The following is a 23,122-nucleotide window of genomic DNA, read 5'->3' on the forward strand; positions in this document are numbered from 1 at the left end:
AAAGCAAGGTGTGCTCTGATTGGCCAGCTATCCAGTACGTTGTGATTGGCCGAATACCTCAAGCGTGTGACGGAAATGTTACACCCCTTACCATATTGTGATGCCTTGTCCTGGCCAGAGCGATGAGACAAAAACATTAAAACCCATTATAAACGAGGTATTTGTTGCATCCAGTGGGGACATAATTACGGATTATAATGACTTATACTGTCTTTTTACGCGTTGCATTGCATCGCGCCGCGTAAACATAAAACCATATCTGCATTTGTGATCGGAGAAATGACAAACTACAAACGCTACTCTTAACACTGCTCAAAACTCGCGTTTGAATCCAGGTTCAGAAAACAGTCCTCCATAAAATGCGCTGCACACATCTGAATATTTGGGTCGAACTGTTCTGGAACAGTGTTGTAAATACAACTTAACCACTGATTTCTAATCGTGTCCTCTTTTGGAAGACCAAACAAAGTCGTTTCGCTTTCACAATAAAACACAGCGTCACACACGGCGGCTTGAGTGAGCGGCGGCCGGCGGGCTTGAGTGAGGAACAGCCGGTGGGCTTCAGAACGGCGCAGCCGGCGGATTCGACGAAGGAGTGTCCGGCGGACTTGTGGCAACCACATGTGACAACTCCGCTTCGTCCACGGTGAAAGCCGATCCGGCGATCCACAGCGCGAAGTTGATGTATTTCCTCAGCAACCAGCACGGATCAGCTCTATTGGCATGACGAAGCAGATATCATCCTCTTTTGGAAGGCCAAACAAAGTAGTTTTGCTTTCACAACGAAAACACACAGTGCCTTCACGACATGGCGGCAACAACAATACTACAGTGAGAATAAAAGTTACGGCTTCTTTCTTTGCGTGAACATGTGGGCGGCGTTATGCAGATCTTCCCACATCGTGATGAGACATGTGGGGGCGTGTTAGAACAAGCCGTTTTAGGTAGGCGTGGTTGACTCTTAACTTTTCTAAAGAATATCTCTTTGGATTTGAGACTTTAGTCTTTGCAACTTTACAGATCTTCTTTATGCACCAAGAGCTTGTAACACTCCAAAGAGTAAGGAAAAATTGAAATCGCATCATATGACCCCTTTAAAAGGACTGTCTTATCAGTAATTTTTTTTAAGTATTTAAATAACCAGGGGACTTTTGTCCCGAAAATGCAGTTTATCAAAAATCATTCAGTGTAACATGAACAAGAAGCCATTCTGAAATCATAAAAAAAAAACGGACAGTCATTTGACAGTCTGTGACATCATCAAATGGCTCCTGAAAGACCGTGTGGTGAAAAAAGTGAGTTTATTGCTCTTAAATATTTCATAATTTCACCTTTTCATGGTGTGGCATCCGAAGTTACAAAAACACATGCCATTCAGTGAAATGCCAAAAAACACTTTTATTGTTAGATTTTTGGAAAAATAAGTAGATGCTGTGAATAATTGTGATCAACTTTACTAGTCAAGCTCAGTGTTTGAAATAGGTGGCCAGTTGATTGCTTGCAATATAAGCTAAAGTAGAAGTTTCGTCATTCAGGGTAATGCTTTGTCATGCAGTCTAATGCAAATTCTCTGTTACACCACAGTGTCATCCATTACACCGAATGACAGTATCACTGTATAAATAACAATTTTAGCATCTTATTTATATTACAGATAAATTAGGAATATTTAGCACTGACAAATATGTGTTAAACCTAATAAATATTAATATTAATATGCATTTTTGTATTGTTTAGTTTGTGTTATTGATTGATTTTAGATGCCCACGAAGAGAAAGAGCTGCTAAGCACTGTAAAAAGCCAAAAAGCGAATAAAGTAAATGCTCTTAAAACCCGTTCACACCAAGAACAATAACTAGAAAGATAACTATAATGATAGAGAATAATAGCTTACCAATATTTCTGAACAGAGAGTATCCTCTCTACAGAATGTCACAAGTTCAGTAGAGGCCATTGAGGGGATTCTCCACCCAAAATACTCATCCTGATAATTGTCATTTATGCTATGTTGGCAAACAGAAAGTATTACCTTCAAGCAGCAATTTTTGGGGCCGAGCTTGTCAGAAACAAAGTGACAAGCTAAGCAAGCATGGCACAGATCTTCAGAACAGTAGAATAAAATGCTTATTACTTTTCAGCATCTATTTCTGCCATCATTTACTCAGGAATATTATTAAAACTAATTTAATACAGACTAATACTAAAACATTGCAATTATGGGCACAATGACAATATTATTTCCCTCTTTGGCAAAACGTCATTGAGAGTAACAAACCATGGTCATTCAGCGTAATGGGTATATTTTTGTAAAAATGATACAATATACTTATTCTGACCTGTACTTATTTAAATACATTTAAAAAATGTGTGATCATACTAAATTTTATAATAATTTAAATGATTTTCACTTCCTTGTGAAAAAAACCCTAACAAGTTTCTGTAGCATCAGAGAATTCTTTGAAACCATCGATTTCAATGGAAACGGTGCCTCGCAAATGCTGAGGGGAAATACGCATGGGATTTCAAAAGTGGTTTTATGTTATATAGTGTATAAAAATAAATTTAATCAGAGTACACACAGCAACTTTTGAATGGCAGTCAATTTTCTCTTCTCATCCTCTACTTTATCCTCATCGCAAAATGCCGTTATCTTCTGTTAATGTCAGCGGTTTACATTCAGTGTTAAAGCCTTAATCCTGATGTACTGGAAGACTTGCATTTGAAGATTACATGGAGATTAGTTTTGATTTTGAACCTTTCTAATTTATTTGGTTCTTAAGTTGAGTTTAACTAATTGTTGACCTTTCCTCTTGATCAGTGTAAAATTAACCTCCTGTCTCTCTCATTAGGTGAACTTTGTGGTATGCCAGCTCTTCGCCCTGGTCACGGCCTTCTGGTTCAGACTCTACCTGCACCCTAGCAAGACGAGTCCCTTCATCCGGCATGTAGTTGCCACCCTGCTGGGCTTCTATTTGGCCCTCTTCTGCTTTGGCTGGTGAGTGCTTGTCTGTTCCATATTGATCCATAGCAGGGTCATTGATAGCCGGTTAGCGAGCCATTCAATTTATAATGGAGTGCTGGCAGAAGACCAGAGTCTCCTTAGCAGCTGTGGAAACTGAGAGACGCAGTTTGTAAGCCTATATTTATCGATACTTACCTGCTGCTTATAATAAAGGCCTTCTGAAGTCAATTGATGCATTTGTGTAAGACAAATATCAATATTTAAAACTTTATAAACCGTAATACCTAGCTTCCGCTAACTGTCGTATGCGCGAGAGAGTGGCGTTCCAGCGGATAATGTAGGACATAGGCGTTAAAAGAGAAATCAAATACTACTTATTAGGCCTGTGCAATATATAGAAATGATCGAAATATCGCAAATGTACATATCGCAATATGTATATCGCTACGGCTTGCAATATTTGGGGCCATGAACAAAAGTCACTCACTGCTCCTACTAGGGCTGTGCGATATTGAAAAAAAATGCGATATGCAATAACTCATTAAATAATGCGATATTCGATATGCGATACGATAATGCTTAAAGTGTCGCATGCTCAGATGAAACAGTTTTACTCAGCTATTGCTGAGTCAGTTCTGTGAACTTCTATAACTATCTTGTGTCATATATATATATATATATATATATATATATGGTTATTTGTATGTATGTATGTATCAAGAGCTCCTGTAAAACCACAACAAATTCCTTGTGTTTGCGCACATTTAAGTGGTGAATAAAGCTCATTTTGACTGATTCTAATAAGCACCCCTACAACAGTTTCTGAAAGTGAAGGGTAGTGTTTTACTCTAGCATTACATAAAAATGTCATTTTAACATTAGTGTAATAATTTTAACATGAGTTTAGGAACTGAATAATAAAAAGAAAAAATACAACACTGCTTAGTATTTACTCTATGAATTCAATATGCAATAATTCTTATTTAAGCTACAAAAGTTATTTAGGTAAGAGCAGTGAGTGATTTTCTCTTTGTCTTTTGTTCATGGATCCAAATATTGCAAACTGTGGCGATATGTACATTTCGATATTTCGATAATTTAGATATATTGCACAGCCCTAGCTCTTTCCTAAATAACTTTTGTAGCTTAAATAAGAATTATTGCATATTGAATTCATAGAGTAAATACTAAGCAGTGTTGTATTTTTTCTTTTTATTATTCAGTTCCTAAACTCATGTTAAAATGATTACACTAATGTTAAAATGACATTTTTATGTAATGCTAGAGTAAAACACTACCCTTCATTTTCAGGAGTTGTTGTAGGGGTGCTTTCTTCTCACAAAAAGTGAAACATGTATACTAGTTATATTAGATTCAGAATCAGAATGAGCTTTATTCAAGCATTCATATGGTTTTACAGGAGCTCTTGATACATACATACATACAAATAACCATATATATATGACACAAGTTAGTTATAGAAGTTCACAGAACTGACTCGGCAACAGCTGAGTAAAACTATTTCATCTGAGCATGTGGCACTTTAAGCATTATCGTATCGCATATCGAATATCGCATTATTTAATGAGCTATCGCATATCGCATTTTTCTTCAATATCGCACAGCCCTACTACTTGTACAAATACTTTCTGAAATTCGTATTATTTTTCATCTTTTTGCATATGTTTTTGTACTGATAAAATAATTTGCAATGACATTTTATATGAAATTAAAAAATGCTAAGTAAAAGCACTTTCACTAGTAGTCTCAGCTTTTCAACCTCTGTTTGTGTTTCAACATTTCTAAATAGAATAAAAAGAGACAATTACATAACTACATCACACAACGTGTTTTTATGTTTTGTTTTTTTGTCACAAGGTTGTCAAAATGTGATAAATTGTATCAGTGGGAGTCATGCTTAAGCTGGCACTTTCTGAAAAACCTCTAACCATATGCAGCGGTCTATTAAAGCTTTCTGAACAGAGGTCAGCCCAGCCGAATCACACAGGAAGTCATTATGCAATAAACGTGACAGCAAGAAGCAAGACCTCTCAACAGTGATATTGCTCAAGACATAGTGGACACTAATGTGTTGTTTATGCCTTCTTGAATGCATTTACTGTAATACTACCTTTTTGTGAGTGAAATATCATCTATTACTACCAAATTAATTTAACGAATGTTGTGTGTCTCGCAAATGTCTACTGTATTTGTGTGGCAGCCTGTGAGGGGATTTCCCCTCAGCTGTTCTAATGTGATTTGTGACCCTGGAGCACAAAACCAGTCTTAAAGGGGTCATATGATGCGATTTCAAGTGTTCCTTTCTCTTTGGAGTGTTACAAGCTGATTGTGCATAGATAAGATAACATCACAAACACATACCAGCTTCATCACTGTCTGTCACGCGTTCCCCTTTCTGGGTCTGTCTTTACATTTGTTTTGAAAGATGAAGCTCGCGATTATGGTAAGGGACGTTACATTTCTGACGAGTGCTTGCGGTATTCGGCCAATCACAATGCACTGGGTCAGCTGGCCAATCAGAGCAGACTGCGCTTGTCGGAAGGAGGGACTTTGTAGAAAATGAAGCGTTTGAGAGAGGCGGGGCATAGAGGACCTACAATAATGGACAGTATTTGAAAAATAATGTGCTTTTTGAACATTAAAGCATGTCAACATATTCTGTTACACCAAATACACAAAATAATGCTCTTTAAAAAAGCATCATATGACCCCTTTAAGTCGCTGGGGTATATTTGTAGCAATAGCCTAAAAAACATTGTATGGGTCAAAATGATTGATTTTTCTTTTATGCCAAAAATCATTAGGATATTAAGTAAAGATCATGTTCCATGAAGATATTTTGTAAATTTCCTACCGTAAATATATCAAAACGTAATTTTTGATTAGTAATATGCATTGCTAAGAACTTCATTTGGACAAATTTAAAGGCGATTTTCTCAGTGTTTAGATTTTTTTGGCACCCTCAGAATCCAGATTTTCAAATAGTTGTATCTCGGCCAAATATTGTCCTATCCTAACAAACCATACATAAATGGAAATCTTATTTATTCAGCTTTCAGGTGATGCATAAATCTCAATTTCGAAAAATTGACCCTTATGACTGGTTTTGTGGTCCAGGGTCACATTTGCTATCATCGCATACTCGGAGAGTTTGCCTTTCTCTCTGCACACCACTCTGTCCAGCAGAGACTTCACTGAAACATTTGTTTGCTCTCGGTCAACATCAAATCCAAACTGGGCTCATTTACTTTCAAAATGTGTGTTCCTGGTTTTACTGTGTGGGATTCTTCAGCACATGTTTTTGGACATAAAAAACGCTTCATAATCTCTCATCAAAATGCAATAGCTTGCTCCACCCCACAAACAACTTTCCTTTTTGGCGTCACAGAGGCAGTGCAGACAAATGGTTAAGATATCTCTTTCACAATCCAAACAATTCCAGATGGATGAAATCTAGTCCCCCCACATTCTCCTATTGGATAGTGTTGATTACAGTCTTTTATGTATAAGGTCTACTCCTTTTGCTGCAATTATCTGTTTTCAACATGCATTTTTGCAGCGGCTGAACATAGTAAAATATTGTAAGTGCACATAAATGAGTTATTTTGGATTTGCTAATGAGTTATGATGAGTAATTAAGCTCATAAATGAGTTATTTTGGACTTGCTCACACAGATCTTCAACAGATCACTAGAGCTGTGCGAAGTCCCTCATGCTTCAAACGCTCCACCATCATCCCCGTCCCAAAGAAACCCAAAATTACTGGACTTAATGACTACAGACCTGTGGGTCTAACGTCTGTGGTCATGAAATCATTTGAAAGACTGGTTTTGGCTTATCTGAAGGACATTACTGGACCCTTACTGGACCCCCTGCAGTTTGCCTACAGAGCAAACAGGTCTGTGGATGATACAGTCAACATGGGACTGCATTACATCCTACAACATCTAGACAGACCAGGGACTTATGTGAGGATCCTGTTTGTGGACTTCAGCTCGACGTTTAACACTATCATCCCAAACCTCCTCTTGCCCAAATTAACTCAGCTCTCCATGCCCACCTCCGTCTGTCAGTGGATCACCAGGTTCAGGATCCTGGGCACCACTATCTCTCAGGACCTGAAGTGGGACAATCACATTGAGTCCATTGTCAAAAAGGCCCAGCAGAAGTTGTACTTTCTTCGCCAGCTGAGGAAGTTCAACCTACCACAGGAGCTGCTGAAACAGTTAAATTCCGCCATCATTGAATCCGTCCTCTGCACTTCAGTAACTGTCTGGTTCAGCTCTGCTACCTCAGAAGACTACAGAGGATAGTCCGGACTGCTGAGCGAATCACTGGTACAACCCTCCCTTCTCTCCACCAACTGTACTCATCCAGAGTGAGCAAAAGGGCTTGCAAAATCACTCTGGACCCCTCACATCCAGCACACTCCCTCTTTGAACTGTTGCCATCTGGTCGACGCTACAGAGCACTGAGCACCAGAATGACCAGACACAGGAACAGTTTCTTTCCTCAGGCAATCCATCTCATGAACACTTAACAATAATCGTGGAACACACAACACTAGTATACATTATTTATTTAACACACATATACTTATTTACATTTCAAATTTGCACATATCATACCTATACATACAACATTGTCTATATTATATATTGTGTTTTTGCTGTTTTGTACATTGTCTATTTTGTCTATTTTTATATTATTCTTTTTATTATCTGTGTCCTGTCTTGTCACTGTCATTCTGTTGCACTGTGGAGCTTCTGTCACTAAAACAAATTCCTCATATGTGTAAACATACCTGGCAATAAAGCTCATTCTGATTCTAATATTGTGTCACTCTTTTGCAATATAGAAAATATAAAGCCAGATATGCACTGCAAGCAAGCAGCATGACAGTTACAATACCTCCATTTGAATTTTCAGAGTGTAGACACAATGTAAATAAGCAATTTAGTTGCTGTCTTGATTGAGGTATGTACAGGTGCACCTCAATAAATTAGAATGTCGTGGAAAAGTTCATTTCAGTAATTGAACTCAAATTGTGAAACTCGTGTATTAAATTCAATGCACACAGACTGAAGTAGTTTAAGTCTTTGGTTCTTTTAATTGTGATTATTTTGGCTCGCATTTAACAAAAACCCACCTATTCACTATCTCAACAAATTAGAATATGGTGACATGCCAATCAGCTAATCAACTCAAAACACCTGCAAAGGTTTCCTGAGCCTTCAAAATGGTCTCTCAGTTTGGTTCACTAGGCTACACAATCATGGGGAAGACTGCTGATCTGACAGTTGTCCACAAGACAATCATTGACACAGCAACTCGGATGTGTAGTAGTCTGCATAAAGATACAGCATATGTATTGTCCATCCATCCATTTTTCAAACGGCTTGTCCTGCATAGGGTTTCGGGGATGCTGGAGTCTATCCCAGTGTTTCAGGCTGTAAGCAGGGAAACACATGGATGGATGCTCAGTCCATCACAGCATATGTATTTTGTCTTTAAAAGTAAATTATTAAATGTTTAATTATACAATATAACTTTTATACCCATATCCACTTGAAGTTTGATCGAAGCCACAATAATATTCAAGGAAATGTGATCCTTACATCACTGCAAAGTCAGACATTTTTATTTAATTATAAAGCAATTAAAGATTGTATTAGTCACTTTTGATTTATAATATAATATAATCAATCATTACCAGTATAATATCTCATTTATTTTTGGATAATTAAGGTACTATTATAGTTTTTATTAATATTTTTTATTTGTTTTTATTTTGTGAAAGCAAATTTTGTATATGAACTTTATAGAATCTTATCTTATTCAGCAACACATTTCTCTCCTGTTCGAAATGACATTATTATTTCACAGTTTAATAAAGTTATAGGCTCCTCTCATTGGTTTCCTCTTTTCCTTGTGCTTCATTTCAGGTATGCCTTACACTTTCTGGTACAGAGCGGTCTCGCTTACGGCGTTATGATCTTCACAGGTGTGGAACACATGCACAAGTGAGTACCGACCTCCCAATCCTCCACACCATCAATCTGCCCTGCTTCCAGTAACAAGAACAACCTTATGTCAAATCAAAAATGTGTTATGACATTGGAACATGTTCCAGAATTCTCAACAAGCAGCTGCCATCCAGTTCACCATATATTATTCATCTAGCCCTACAATTGGCTTGTTGAATATTAATCCATACGGCTCTCACCCAACCATTTCATTCTTATCAGTAAAACGCTCCAGGGAATGAGGGAGCATCTGTTTTCATCATTGCTTCCATAAGTTTCATGCTGAGTGACGACTCCCTCTGATCTGGGGTCAGATGAATGGATGTGCTGGACCATGTGGTGTTCGCTGCTGCTCGGGGCGGCACCAAAAATAGCCAGTGCTTGATAGTGATTGCTATTCAAACCAACAACCTACATGAGTGCATACTAACACAAAATTACCCTAGAAAACATTTTCATTATATATGGTCGAATTCCAGAGATTTAGATAAGTATAGGTCATCTGTGCTGGGTCACCCGACCTTGGCACATGCGTCAGAACGGCCAGTCAGAAGTCCTGCCAGCATGGCCTCCTGCCCAGATGTTTGCATAACTTCATATTTATCAGACAAGGAGTTTTAACTCCATGCGTACTAAACACACAGAGCCAGGTGTAGTGCGGGGAGGAATATTGTACGTTTACCACCTCACGTTTACCTAGGAAAAAAAATTATCATAAAAAACACATAGTCTAACACCGTGTCCTAACTACAAGAGTCCAGCGACAAGCAATTTGGGTGTCCACACCAGACGCGATGCAACAGAATCAATCAAATATCACAGCCAATCAGAAGCGTGTGTGGGTGGGCTCTCTCTGGAAGTGCACTGCTCTCGCAACGAAATGGATACGCTTATAATCTAATTCATAAATATTAAAGCTTTTTAACATCATTAAATGAACATACTGAGTGACTGATAACATTTTTGCTATGGAATACACTCGTTGGTTCGCAGTGAGTTCACAGTTTTAATGGACATCTCTGCTTTAATTTATTTTCAAGATCTGAGGTAAACTATCTGTTGTTACTTTAAGGTCACAAAAAAATTTATATCATATAGTTTGTATGTTGTTGTTCCAGCCGCGACGTCGCGGAAATAGAAACCGTTTCTAAATTATACATTTCGCGTGTCACCGTTGTGGCTAGTTAGGACAAAAACACAGATTAAAATGGAAAAGATACCTTTTATCGCGCGTCGCGGCGTCGCTCCGGGTGTAGTTAGGACATCAAAATCAACAAAAGAGTATATATATATAGTAGACTATAACAAGTCTCAGTTAGCTTAACACAGTACACGTAGCAAGTTTAGTTTTTAATCATATAATAAATAAAAAGAAAACAGATAGAATAGAGAAGCTAGTGTTAGAGGCCTTTTTTGGCTTTTTGTTAATTGTATAATAAATAAAAAGAAAACGGATAGAATACGAAAAGAATAGAGAAGTTAGTGTTAGTTTTTTTTTTTTTTTTTAAAGAAAACAAAGTTAGTAAGTGAAAAGAGTGCAAGTCTAAAAGGGCAGTTTTTTTTAAAGAATACATAGTGCTAGAGTTAGAGGGTCAAATAAAGATGGAAGAGATGTGTTTTAGCCGATTCTTGAAAATGGCTAAGGACTCAGCTGCTCAGATTGAGTTGGGCAGGTCATTCTCCCTGGAGGGAACATTTAATGCAGGGGTGCCCAAACTCGGTCCTGGAGGGCCGGTGTCCTGCAGAGTTTAGCTCCAACCCTAATCAAACACACCTGAAGCAGCTAATCAAGGTCTTACTAGGCATACTAGAAACGTCCAGGCAGGTGTGTCGAGGCAAGCTGGAGCTAAACTCTGCAGGACACCGGCCCTCCTGAAGGGTTTCTAATAGGTTTTTTATTTTTTTTATTTTATTTTTTTACAATCTGATAGATTGAACCCAGAATATTCCTTTAACCTTCTGGACTGATTATTTAACTACTGATTACTAAACAAACTAGACTTTGAAACAATGCTTTTTGTACTATAAAATCATATTGGGTGTGACAGACCGGTCACAGTAATCTGTAGTTTGCACTGATTATTAAGAAATAAGTCTTTCTCTTTGCTGATTGTTCTTCTCTAAGAAAGTAAAGAGCAGCAATGTCTATAGTGTTGAAGACTGACAAGAACAACTTGTGCTAGAGTCTTGTAGGTTGATAGAGAAATAGACTGGCCCGGTTCCCTGCAGTGAACACAGAGAACGCATTAGGGATGCAGTGCTACAAAACAGACCTTTTGAAACTCCAGGAGACGATCAGTCGGTAATAGAGTGATGCCATGCTCCACAGCTCAGGGGACATGAGAGGACAAATCTAAGGATGAAGGGAAATTGAAAAACAGGAGCGGAAAACCGATAAAGAATGCAATGTGTGTGTGTGTGTGTGTGTGTGTTTGCAGAAAGGGCATAAGGATCTCTTTTGAGAGGCTCTCATTCACTAACTGGTTTATTACCTGGAGACTGCCAATAAAACTGGCATAGATTAGCTGCTGAAGTGATAATGCAAACAATTCATTATACTAAAAAAACTGAATACTTTGTCCTTGTTCTGGCCTTATAGCCAACATTGAACACTTGGATTCAACATATTTGACATCGTCCCAAGTTACTGTAACCGTAATATGCCACGCAAGTCTACAGTGTGTGCGTGAGACAATGTGTTCTTCTGTTGTCTTTGACAGCTTTTAGGTGCGTTATTGGCAGCGCCACCCTCTGCTTACATGAACGTGTCACCACCGCATCAGCACGGAAAACATGGGTAATTTTTTAAGACAATAATCGCACAACCTATTAGATATTCTATAATTAAATCAACTAATTGAATATTCTAAAATCGTGACCCATCCCTAATTGATAGCCCAAATAATAATACTAATAATTCATTTTATTTAATGGCGCCTTTCTAAACACCCAAGGTCACCTTACAGCAAGCAAACTAGTAAAAACAGTAACAATAAATAAACAAGTCCTGCCAGCATTACAAAATTCAACAGCACAACTGCATACATCATAAATACAATAAAGGCTTACAAGAGCAATAATAAGAGCAAGTCATAAGAAAGCCTGGGTAAAAAGATAAGTCTTAAGACGAGATTTAAAAGTGTGAAGGCTGTCACTGTTCCATATATTGGAGGGAAGAGAGTTCTAGAGAGTGAAGATCTGAGAGTGCGAGGAGGAGTATAGATGTGGAGAAGGTCAGTAAGATACGGTGGAGCAAGGTTGTAAAGTCCCTTAAATGTGATAAGCAAAATTTTTAAATCAATGCAATACTTTACTGGGAGCCAGTGTAAATGTTGGAGAACTGGAGAAATGTGCTCTATTGATGAAGTCCTAGAAAGAACACGAGCTGCTGAGTCCTGAACCAATTGGAGTTTATAGAGAAGTTTAGAAAGAAGACCAGTAAGGAGAGCATTGCAATAGTCGATACGTGAGGTAACCAGTGCATGAATAAGAATTGCAGTATTATTCGTTGTGAGAGAGGGACGAAGTAAAATATACGCAGTACGCATAATATTATTGACATGAGCTTCAAAAGAAAGTGTGCTATCCTGAATGACACCCAAACTCCTAACCTGCTGAGAAGGACAAATTGCAAGGTAACCAGTGCATGAATAAGAATTGCAGTATTATTCGTTGTGAGAGAGAAACGAAGGCGATTTAATATTAAGCAGGTGAAAATACGCAGTAGGCCTAATATTATTGACACGAGCTTCAAAAGAAAGTGTGCATGACACCCAAATCCTAACCTGCTGAGAAGGAAAAAATTGTTATTATCGATATCCACTGTAAAACAATCAGATTTAGTCAAAGTAGATTTTGTACCAATAAGTAAGACCTCACTTTTATCACTGTTGAGTGTTAGAAAGTTGGCTGAAAGCCAGTCTTTAATTTCAGCTAAACATCTAGTCAAGGAAGGTGGAGGAAAAGAACTAGAGCGTTTAGAAGACAGGTAGAGCTGGGTGTCGTCGGCATAGCAGTGAAAATGGATACCATATTTCCTGAGAATATAGCCAAGAGGAAGTAAATAGATGATGAACAAGAGTGGGCCCAAAACAGAACCCTGAGGGACACCAGTAGTAACTGCAGATGGTAATCCCTATAGAAACTAACCTGTCCAGGAGTATCTTGTGCGAGATCGTATCAAAGGCCGCACTCAGGTCAAGAAGGACAAGTATTGTTAATAAACCAGAATCAGCTGTCAATAACAAATCATTAGTAATTTTAACAAGAGCGGTCTCTGTACTACGATGAGGACGAAAACCAGATTGTAATTGCTCAAACAATGTATTATTGGAGAGATGATTGTGAACTTGAGCTGCAACACATTTTTCCAAGATTTTAGAAATGAATGGCAAATTAGAAATTGGTCGATAATTTTCAAAAATTGATGGATCAGTCCCTGATTTCTTTAGAATAGGGGTAATGATAGCAGTTTTAAAAGAAGAAGGTACAGAAACCAGAAACAAGTGAAGAGTGAATAATTTTAGTAATTAATGAGGACAGAGATGGTAGACAAGCTTTAACTAAGCAAGTAGGCAGTGGGTCAAACTGACAAGTGGTAGTTTTAGATTTCCAAATATAACACAATATCTCCGCAGCAGTTGGTAAAATAAAAGTAGTAAGATTAGAATGCACACCTTTTTCTTCAACATGGATGTAAGCCTATGGGTGAGACTTCCGTTTCATTAGCCGCTATAGATAAAGAACGAGAAGAATAAGAACGTGCAGTAAACGGTAAAACTGTTTGCACTACAAACCAGTGTGTTCATAAGTAAGATAATACATTAACATAATATGGTAAGACACACCAATTTTCAATATCAAGCAGCAAAACAAACTGTTTTGTGCTGCTAAAAATAGCTGGATGCGGATGAGACCAGAAGCTAAACCCATAGACTTTAAAATTTTTACGGCAAGAAAAAGGTGGATAGCCGGATGATACAGTGCTGACAAACAGGAGAAGCACTGTGCGCAACGATACAGTCAGAAGACTTTTTAATCTACAAATCTCCATCATTTAACGTTACCATACTGTAGTAGCACTAACCGCACCATGGTATTGTCAGAAATGTGGGTATTCGTGTCGAATTTTATTATATTATTAATGTAGACCTGTATTAAATGTATTGAAGGAGGAGTAATGGAATATAATTACAGTATTTTTTGTGATTAAGCGATGGCGTTTATGCATTTATACTAAATGTATTTAGACTACTGTTTTACATTCAAATACCTAAAAACCATATTACATTTTTACCATGGTATTAAGGTGCTATATTTGTGTATTTTAACTGTGATTATCATGATCTAAATGTATGCTACTATGAAAGACCAATGGTTACTAAAAAATAAAACCTCAAACAGTCAGAATAATTAAATTTCACCATATAAATTGAGGTTGCTACAATTTTTACAGATATTACTGATTTTCATAATGAACATAAATCTACATCTGCATCCTAACTCAAGCTACTATCAAATGTGTATTCTAAGAGACAAAAATGTTTTATTATTAATTATTAATATGTTCAGGCAACACAAACCTGTTTCTTGATTTGAAACAATATTACTGATTAGAACATGCAGAACTAAGAAATTATTTTTTTTTATTAAGATATTTATTTTGTTAAGGGAAAAAAGACTGGAACAGTGTAAAGAATTCAAAAACTTGAAGTGTTTGTCATGTTCTGACCATAAAGAATAGTTTAAAACCACAATTAACTGTCTGGTTTTTACAACTTTCACATTGGAACAAAAATCTGCCTTTAAACTTGAAAGAAATAAAAATTTGACATTTATCGTGATAATTATCAGTATCGACTGAAATGAAAAAAAATTATCGTGATAATTTTTTTGGCCATATCACCCAGCCCTATGCCATACCTACAACTGTAGCATAAAACAAAAATGCCTAAATGATTATTTGGCTACCATTTAGCGTATATCAATTACCTCAATTACTTTTTTTTTTTTTTTTTTTTTTTTTTTTTTGTAAAAGTGTATGCATTTAAAAAAAAAAAAGATGAGTCATTCTTTAATAAGATTATCAATTTAAGCAAATAGGGTCAGTTTTGATGTCATTAAGATGCTCTAACCGAAATCAGTGACTTTTCAATGAGAGTCTACAATTTGTGTGTTCAGTGTTAGTTGGCGTTACAGCAAAGTTCCAGCAGTTTGATGGATAGTAACATGGAGATGACCAATAATATAGCAGACAGTGACGTTCACGTGATCTGCCTCCTGATAGAGTTGGACACTTCAGGCCAGTATAAACTCCTACTAACTTTTAAGCACATGCAGCAACTTGGTGACCTTCAGCGATTAAATTACTGTAGGTGTGAATGTACCTTTAGAGCTCTTATGGATGTATATTTCTTGACAGCTTGTTTCTGAGCATCACTGTGAAGTTCAGAAAACTTCAAGACTCAATACAGATTGGTAAGCATTCACACAGCAGTCTTTCTTGCTTTCAAATTCAGCCCCATGTGAAATTCCTGAAATCGTACACAACACCGTGTGCCATTAACTTCTGCTCTGAGAGTTAAAGAGATTTGGTGGAAGGTTGTTCTCTCAGGTCTTGTTCTATCTCACAATGGTGTGATTGTCCCCCGTTTCATTAGAAATGACACTTTTATGATGTGATTTATTGCTTTAATATGTTTCCACTCAGGCATGTGAGAGTAGGGTTTTATGGTGTAGACGAGACCCCATCTAACAGCTGCTGATAACACCTCACCTCTGTCTCTCACCTTTATAAATGATCATCTTGAGACTGTGTGTGGTGGTTATTGCCAAATGAAAGTAGAACCAGGAGAGATTGTGTGTGTGTGTGTGTGTGTGTGTGTGTGTGTGTGTGTATGTGTGAGAGAGAGAGAGAGAGAGAGAGCACAAGCTGCCCTCTGGACACTGGAGCTCTTGTCAGTCTTATTAGAGAGGAATAGTGTAAATGTATATTTATAGAAGGGCTACTGTAGTGTGTGAGTCCTTGAAAAGCACAGTATCAGATTATGCTCTCTGGCAAAGCCGGTATAGGAAAAGAGATGGATTTCTTGTAGATTTTCTGTGTATATTTATTTAAAATGTTTTTTTTTTTTTTATGAAATAATTAATCGTTCGTCTCTGGAACACAAATTAAGATATTTTTGATGAAATCCGAGAGATTTCTGACCCTTCATAGTCAACAAAGGGAACTACCACGTTCAAGGCCCAGAAAGGTAGTAAGGACTCAGCAAAATAGTCCATGTGACCAAATTGTTGAATAAAGTTGTTATTTTTGTTTTCTTTTGTGCACAAAAAGTATTCTCGTAGCTTCATAACATTATGGTTGAACCATTGCTGTCACATGTACTATTTTAAAAATGTCCTTACTACCTTTCTGGGCCTTTAAGGTGATAGTTGCGTTGCTGTCTATGGAGGGTCAGAAAGCTCTTGGATTTCAGCAAAAATATCTTAATTTGTGTTCGGGTCGTATGGGTTTGGAACGACATGACGGTGAGAAATTAATGACAGAATTTTAATTTTTGGGTGAACTGTCCCTTTATCATCCTGACCAGTGTAGTTAAAAAAAAATAAAAAACAGAACACATTAATTGATTGCAATTTATTTTCTTTCTCATCCGCAATGTTTGTCAAGTATTTTTGCATCAAAGACAGTCGCATGACCAATTTACTTGTACATGAATATTTTCCACCCTCTCTCAGTGTCCCTTTAAACAAACTGTTTTTGCTACTGTACCTTTAAGACCTCTGTATGTAAGTGACCTCAGTTTGGTTTTAATCTACACTGTTTTGAGGAAGTTGTTGTTTATCATGGTGTGCCAAGTTACTGAGTAATTTAATAAGTTTAGTATTGTATATTTATGTTTCTAACATTAATAAATAGATATGTCTCTCAATAGCTTTGTTTCCATGCAAAGTTGAGAATTTAACTTCTGCACAAAATTGGAATATCACATAAAACATTTGCGAATAAGTGTTTTTTTTTAGCGCGTGGAGGAATTTATTCTGTAAATTTATTTCCATCTCCCATTATTTGCACTTTCGCACAAGTCAAAAACCACATCAAGCGAGTGTAATTATTATTATTATAATTTTTTTCCAGAAATTTGTCATTTCCATCTCTCATTTCTGATGCGATACGTTAAAATGTGCATAAAAACAGGGTGATGGAAAAATAGCTAATGACAGCTTAGGCAACATCTGAATTTACATAATTTTGCACATGCATTAAAGCCATACCAGTGTTGAGATGTCCTACCACATCATAAAATGATACCACAGAGCCCCTTTTCACGTACTGTTGCGTGTGCATGTTAGCATTATAATTTACATCAATTACCTTGAAATTCATTATTACTGAACAGGTTGAAAGAGAACATCAACTGTATTGTTTTGCGATTGGGTAATATTAGCTGAAAAAAAAGCATTCAAGGATGCACAATTTGAAAATCCACTTACGTTTCCATTTTTAGTACAATTAAATTTGGGATGCATAAGTTTCCTTTAAGTAAACTGACTGACCTACTACCATTCTTCATCACAGTCCATCTCCTAACTGTACAATGTTCCTTGTACAACCAGAAAACAGCCTCCACACAATCATCCTACAGAGCGCTGGAACAGAAGAAGGTCTTCATAGTTTACACAGTGCTACTCATAGCCCTGATGAAGGGCCTAGTGTTGAGACGGAGCAGGCACTGCCTCTGAATGCCATGAGTGGGACTGTACAGTAGACATTTTAAAACCAGCTTTGTTAGAGGCAATGACAGAAACTAGAATGCCAAGAATTTGCCCACTGTTGCTTAGTGAGGAATCGGGGGACTTGGTTATTTGAGTCTGACATACCAAACGTTGTGCAGCTGTGTGCAACTGATAGTGGGAGAAAATTTGAGGCGCCTCTTGATAAATGTTTGTGGGGATAATTAACATTTCTTCTTGCATTTAAATTAACCAAAAAAAGAGAGAGAGAATATACTAATGACATTTTTTTTTTATTTAAATAATTTATTATTTGACTAGTTTAGCTGTTTTTTGTCTTTTAATGAATTCAAGTAAACTCTAAAAATACATAAATAAATAATTGAATAATAAGAAATATTTTTACATTTTGATATTTAGTGAATTTGATGCTTGCTGCATATTGCATGCATGTGTATATACTTTACACTGCTTATTTTATTTACTTATTAGTGCTTATTTATTTAAAAAATAATATGTAACGTTCATCAATAACAATTATTGTTTTCACACAACCCTATTATTAATTCAGTTAGTGACATCAAATTATAATCTCATGAATAACATAAACCCTTATTTTGCAAATTTGAATCTATAAAAATGACTTATTTGTTTGGACTGCAAAAGGTAAGTCAAGAAAGACGTGTTAAAATTACTTTGGGTTGTCATGCAGGAAATGGAAAGTCAGGTTCAGTGCAATGCATTGTGGGATACAGTATTTCACACAGTGTGGTTTGTTGAGTGTATACTTTTTTTGTACACATTTTGCATACATAGCATTTGCATAGTGACCACAATATACAGTGGGGAAAAAAAGTATTTAGTCAGCCACCAATTGTGCAAGTTCTCCCACTTAAAATGGAGTAGTATGTGGTATTTTGTACCAAACTTTTTTTGTTTTCCATTCAGTATTTTTAAGTTTTCCCCTCTTCTGCATTCTTCTCCATAGATACTGCTTTGTGGTTACGCTGGGATATCTCAGTTTCTGCCAGGTCACAAGAGTCTATGTGTTTGACTACGGCATGTACTCAGCAGACTTCACTGGGTAAGTTATTTTGCACTGGAATCAGCATCATTTCCAAGAAAACTAAAACTGAATGAAAATTATTTTGCCAACTGGAATAAAAATAAAAGAAAAACTGACTGTGAAAAGCAGGCTAAACTAAAATACAGATTAATGACTCCTAAACAAGTGCAAGTGAAATAAAAATAACTATAAACTATAAATTAATTTAGTTTGTGATGGATAAAACTGTCACTATAGCAATAACACTTGGCTGAGAAATTAAAATATTTAATTATGCTAGTTTAGTTTAGTTTACACTCCTGTTCAAAATTTTGCATCAGTAAGAATGTTTTTTTTAAACAAGGATGCATTAAATTGTTTAAAAGTGACAGTAAAGACTTTTGTTTTTATTTTATTTCAATGAAATGTTGTTGTTTGGTGATGCACGTATCGGAATCGGGCCCGATACTGGTCTCCTGTACTCCTACTCGTACTCGTTAAAATGCCCCGATACCAAACGCTGATACCACACAGCATGTGTTAAGCGCCATATTCAAACAAAGAAACACCGACAACAGAACAACAGACAGCAGAAAGGAGTTAAGGATGTCTACTACGAAGTATATGTATGCAATTAGTATAATGTTAAACATTCAGTATTGCCTGTATAGCTGATGTGCACAGAGCTGATTAACAAAGCACGCTGAGTGGATTGAGCGCGCAGCGGCGCAGATGCGCGAGCTTGTCGAGTGAATATATCTTTCTCATAGACATCACTGGAAAGTTGTACTGTTGGCTGTACTACTGTCCTCTCATTCTGCACCAGTACAAATATGTGCGCACGTGTTTTGCTTGCTTGAGTGTTTCTGCATTATATGAGAGGCTTTGGAATATAAATCGCAGCACGTTTCAGATGAAAAAATGCGACTTCTATTTCTGAAAATATCACAGTTGGGAGATTTATAACGAGTGGTTCCCTGCATTATTACAGCAAATCGTGTGATTACAGTACAAATCCGCTGCAATGGAGCAGCTCCAATGCTATTAAATTAAAGATGATGTACCATAGAGCAAAAAAATTAACAGTGAAAGTAACAAAAACTTGTAAAATACATTTTAATGGGCATAATTAAGTGTGAAAATAACCGAAGGATATACAGTGAAACCAAAAATTATTCAGAGACCAGATATAATTTTTGATATTTTTTTTACTAGTGGGTGCAGGACACTATAGTTCATAGTTGCAAAATAAAGTAAACTGTTACAAATCATACCCAAAAATTCTTCATACAGTGGACTACCAGTAAAATTTATACAAATTTGGGTCCAAAAATTATTCAGACCGAGTCTGGGGAAAAAATTGAAGTTGAGGTTTGCATGAAGCTGAATGACCGCATGCCCAGGAGACTACATGCTGTCATAAAGGCTAAGGGCTGCCCGACTAAGTATTCATAGTTGTGTAAATACTGTCATACTAACAGTTGTCTGAATAATTTTTGGTTGATTGTAATCTATTACATACCTTTCTATCAAAATTATCTAACATTATCAAGATGAATTAGTTCTGACACAGTGTAACTCTGAGTTCTTGTCATATTTTATTACCATTTTCTAAACTATAGCGAATAAACTGTGATAATGTGAGAAATGTTGAAGGTGTCTGAATAAATTTTGGTTTGACTGTATCTATTTGATAAATGAAGTTAACCAACTAACATTATACATACCCTTTTGGTTTCTGTACCCAATATTTAAAAAATGTACAAATGCAATACAAATATCGGTATCGGTACTCTGTATCAGCAAGTACCAAAAATAAAAGTATCGGTATCGGGCGAGTACTGGAAAAAGTGGTATCGGTGCATCCCTATTGTTGTTTTAAACTTTCTGTTTATCAAAAAAAAGAGAAAATCCTGAAATAATGTATCATGCTTTCCACAAAATTTGAAAACAGAAGTTATTTTAAATTGTTATACTATTACACAATTACTGTTTAATACATAAGTACAGTAATTTGATCAAATAAATGCAGCCTTGGTGAGCATTAGAAAGCATTAGAGCAAAAAAAACCATTAAATAACATTAAATATAAAACCAAAACGGAATAAATTTAATAAACTAGAAAACACTGAACATACTAAAACTAAAATAAAACTAAAAATGATATAGTGAAAACAACCAAAACCAAACTAAATTCAAAGGACAAATTGAAAAAATTATAGAAAACTAACCTAAAAATTCATAATTGTATTAAGTATTGGGGTTTTAAGTTAATTTCCTTATCTATGTTGTGAAAAGATGCCTCATAAAGCCTCATACTTGAACCTCAGAATATTTGTCACTTAAAGATTAAACATAAGTGAAAAAATCTGTGTACATATTCTGCTTTGCAGCAATCTCAGAACTAAAATATGCATGCATTCAGCTTTATTCTTTAGAAATATACATGTTAACTACAGCCAAGGGCAGGTATATAAGTGCTAGTTTTACCATACAGTACGATAAAAGCAGATCAGTATCATAGCTCAACCTTCAAGCAGGTTTGACATAAGAGCTACACCAAGGTGAACTCGACCCTTTAGATACTGTGTGGAGATTTGGTCAGTGCAATTGTATAAATAATAAATGTTGAAGAGCTTGGTTTGATAGAAGTAGAAGCTCTTACGTACATGTGAATCCAACAGACTCAATATCAGGTTTAAACAGGATCTCTCTCACATACATTTATTTTTCCATTTCTCCCTCCAGGCCCATGATGGTCATCACACAGAAGATCACAAGTTTGGCCTTTGAGATTCATGACGGTATGTAACAGTTTTATTAATCCAATTCTCATATTCTTCTCTTTATTAAGTTGTCATGGTGGAACAGCCTGAGTAATGAATGATATTGTAAAACTGGCATGATTTCTACCTGAAATCTTTCTAGAGCTCCATTGTTTCTGTCTGTGCCCATGTTAGAGGCTCTAGGAATTACATAAGGGCTGTTAAACCCTGCTGCTACACCACGTCCTCGTATGCCATTGTTTTATACCACTGCTGGCGCTGCACTCCAGTGAGTGGGCCAGAGTAGTTTGGGCTGCCAGCTGGATGTTGCACTTCATAGACCACACTTACCTTATCCAACACACTATACCGCTTCTTATGCAACTTGGTGAAATCTGTTTAATAAGATACTAATTGTGCTGCATCTTCACAACATTTTTGGATGATCTGGATCATTGATAAAGGAGAATGATGGTTATTTCAAGATTAATGGACCTCCCTTCAACTGAGTGTGTTAAAGGGACAGTTTACCTAAAATAAACATTTCTGTCATTATTTTGACACACCATATTGGAATATACACTACCATTAAAAAAATATACGTTTTTTAATTATTACTTTTATTCCGCAAGGACACATTAATTTCATCAGAAGTGACAGTAAAGATATTTATAATGTTACAAAAAGATTCTATTTCAAGTAAATGCTCTATTGATCTTTATATTCATCACAGAATCCTGAAAAATAATTAGAAAAATAAATGTCAGCATATTAGAATGAAGCATCATGTGACACTAAAGATTGGAGTTATGATGCAGAAAATTCAGCTTTGCATCACAGGAATAAATAACATTTTAAAATATAATAACATAAAAACAGTTATTTTCAATTATAATATTTCACAATATTAATGTTTTTACTGCATGTTAGTCTAAATTAGTTGATTAAAATTATGTAAGATTAAGATTACGATTTAAATTTTTGTTTATTTTTTTCCCCTCATGTAAAGATACTGTATATCCTTTGACCTTTTGATCTTGACAGCCCCTGGACACCATTTACTTTCATTGGTTGGAAAAGAGCATCTTTTGTGCTCCACTGAAGAAATAAATTCTTCTGGTTTGGAATAACAAGAGGAGCTAATATTGACAGATTTAAAATTTTTGGGTGAACTATCCCTTTAAAGGGGTCATATGACGTTGCTAAAAATAACATTATTTTGTGTATTTGGTGTAATGAAATGTGTTTATGCGGTTTAAGGTTAAAAAAACACATTATTTTCCATATACTGTACATTATTGTTTCTCCTCTATGCCCCACCTTTCTGAAACGCGTCGATTTTTACAAAGCTCATCGTTCTGAAAAGCGAGGTGTGCTGTGATTGGCCAGCTATCCAGTGTGTTATGATTGGCCGAATACCTCAAGTATGTGGATGAAATGTTACGCCCCTTACCATACTGTGATGCCATGTCCCGGCGCGATGAGACAAAACCAATAAGACCCATTATAAACGAGGCATTTGTAGCATCCAGTGGGGACATAATTACTGATTGTAATGACTTATACT

The 23,122-nt window shown here is 36.3% G+C and overlaps 1 protein-coding gene across 2 annotated transcripts in view; it reads left to right on the forward strand.

Annotated features, from left to right (window-relative positions):
- The window catches only part of mboat2a (membrane bound O-acyltransferase domain containing 2a), a 71,358-nt gene that overhangs the window by 25,832 nt on the left and 22,404 nt on the right, over positions 1-23,122 (forward strand). The window contains exons 2-5 of one of the 2 annotated variants that reach the window (XM_016248880.1): positions 2,850-2,995; positions 8,929-9,006; positions 18,734-18,829; positions 21,539-21,594. In XM_016248880.1, coding sequence (XP_016104366.1) covers positions 2,850-2,995; positions 8,929-9,006; positions 18,734-18,829; positions 21,539-21,594 — 376 coding nt within the window. Of the gene's footprint in view, positions 1-2,847; positions 2,996-8,928; positions 9,007-18,733; positions 18,830-21,538; positions 21,595-23,122 lie in introns of both variants that reach the window. The other variant, XM_016248881.1, reaches the window with a different exon arrangement.

This window comes from Sinocyclocheilus grahami, unplaced genomic scaffold (genome assembly GCF_001515645.1).
Source record: "Sinocyclocheilus grahami isolate Dianchi unplaced genomic scaffold, SAMN03320097.WGS_v1.1 scaffold896.1, whole genome shotgun sequence".
In the NCBI taxonomy this organism is placed as follows: Eukaryota; Metazoa; Chordata; class Actinopteri; order Cypriniformes; family Cyprinidae; genus Sinocyclocheilus; species Sinocyclocheilus grahami.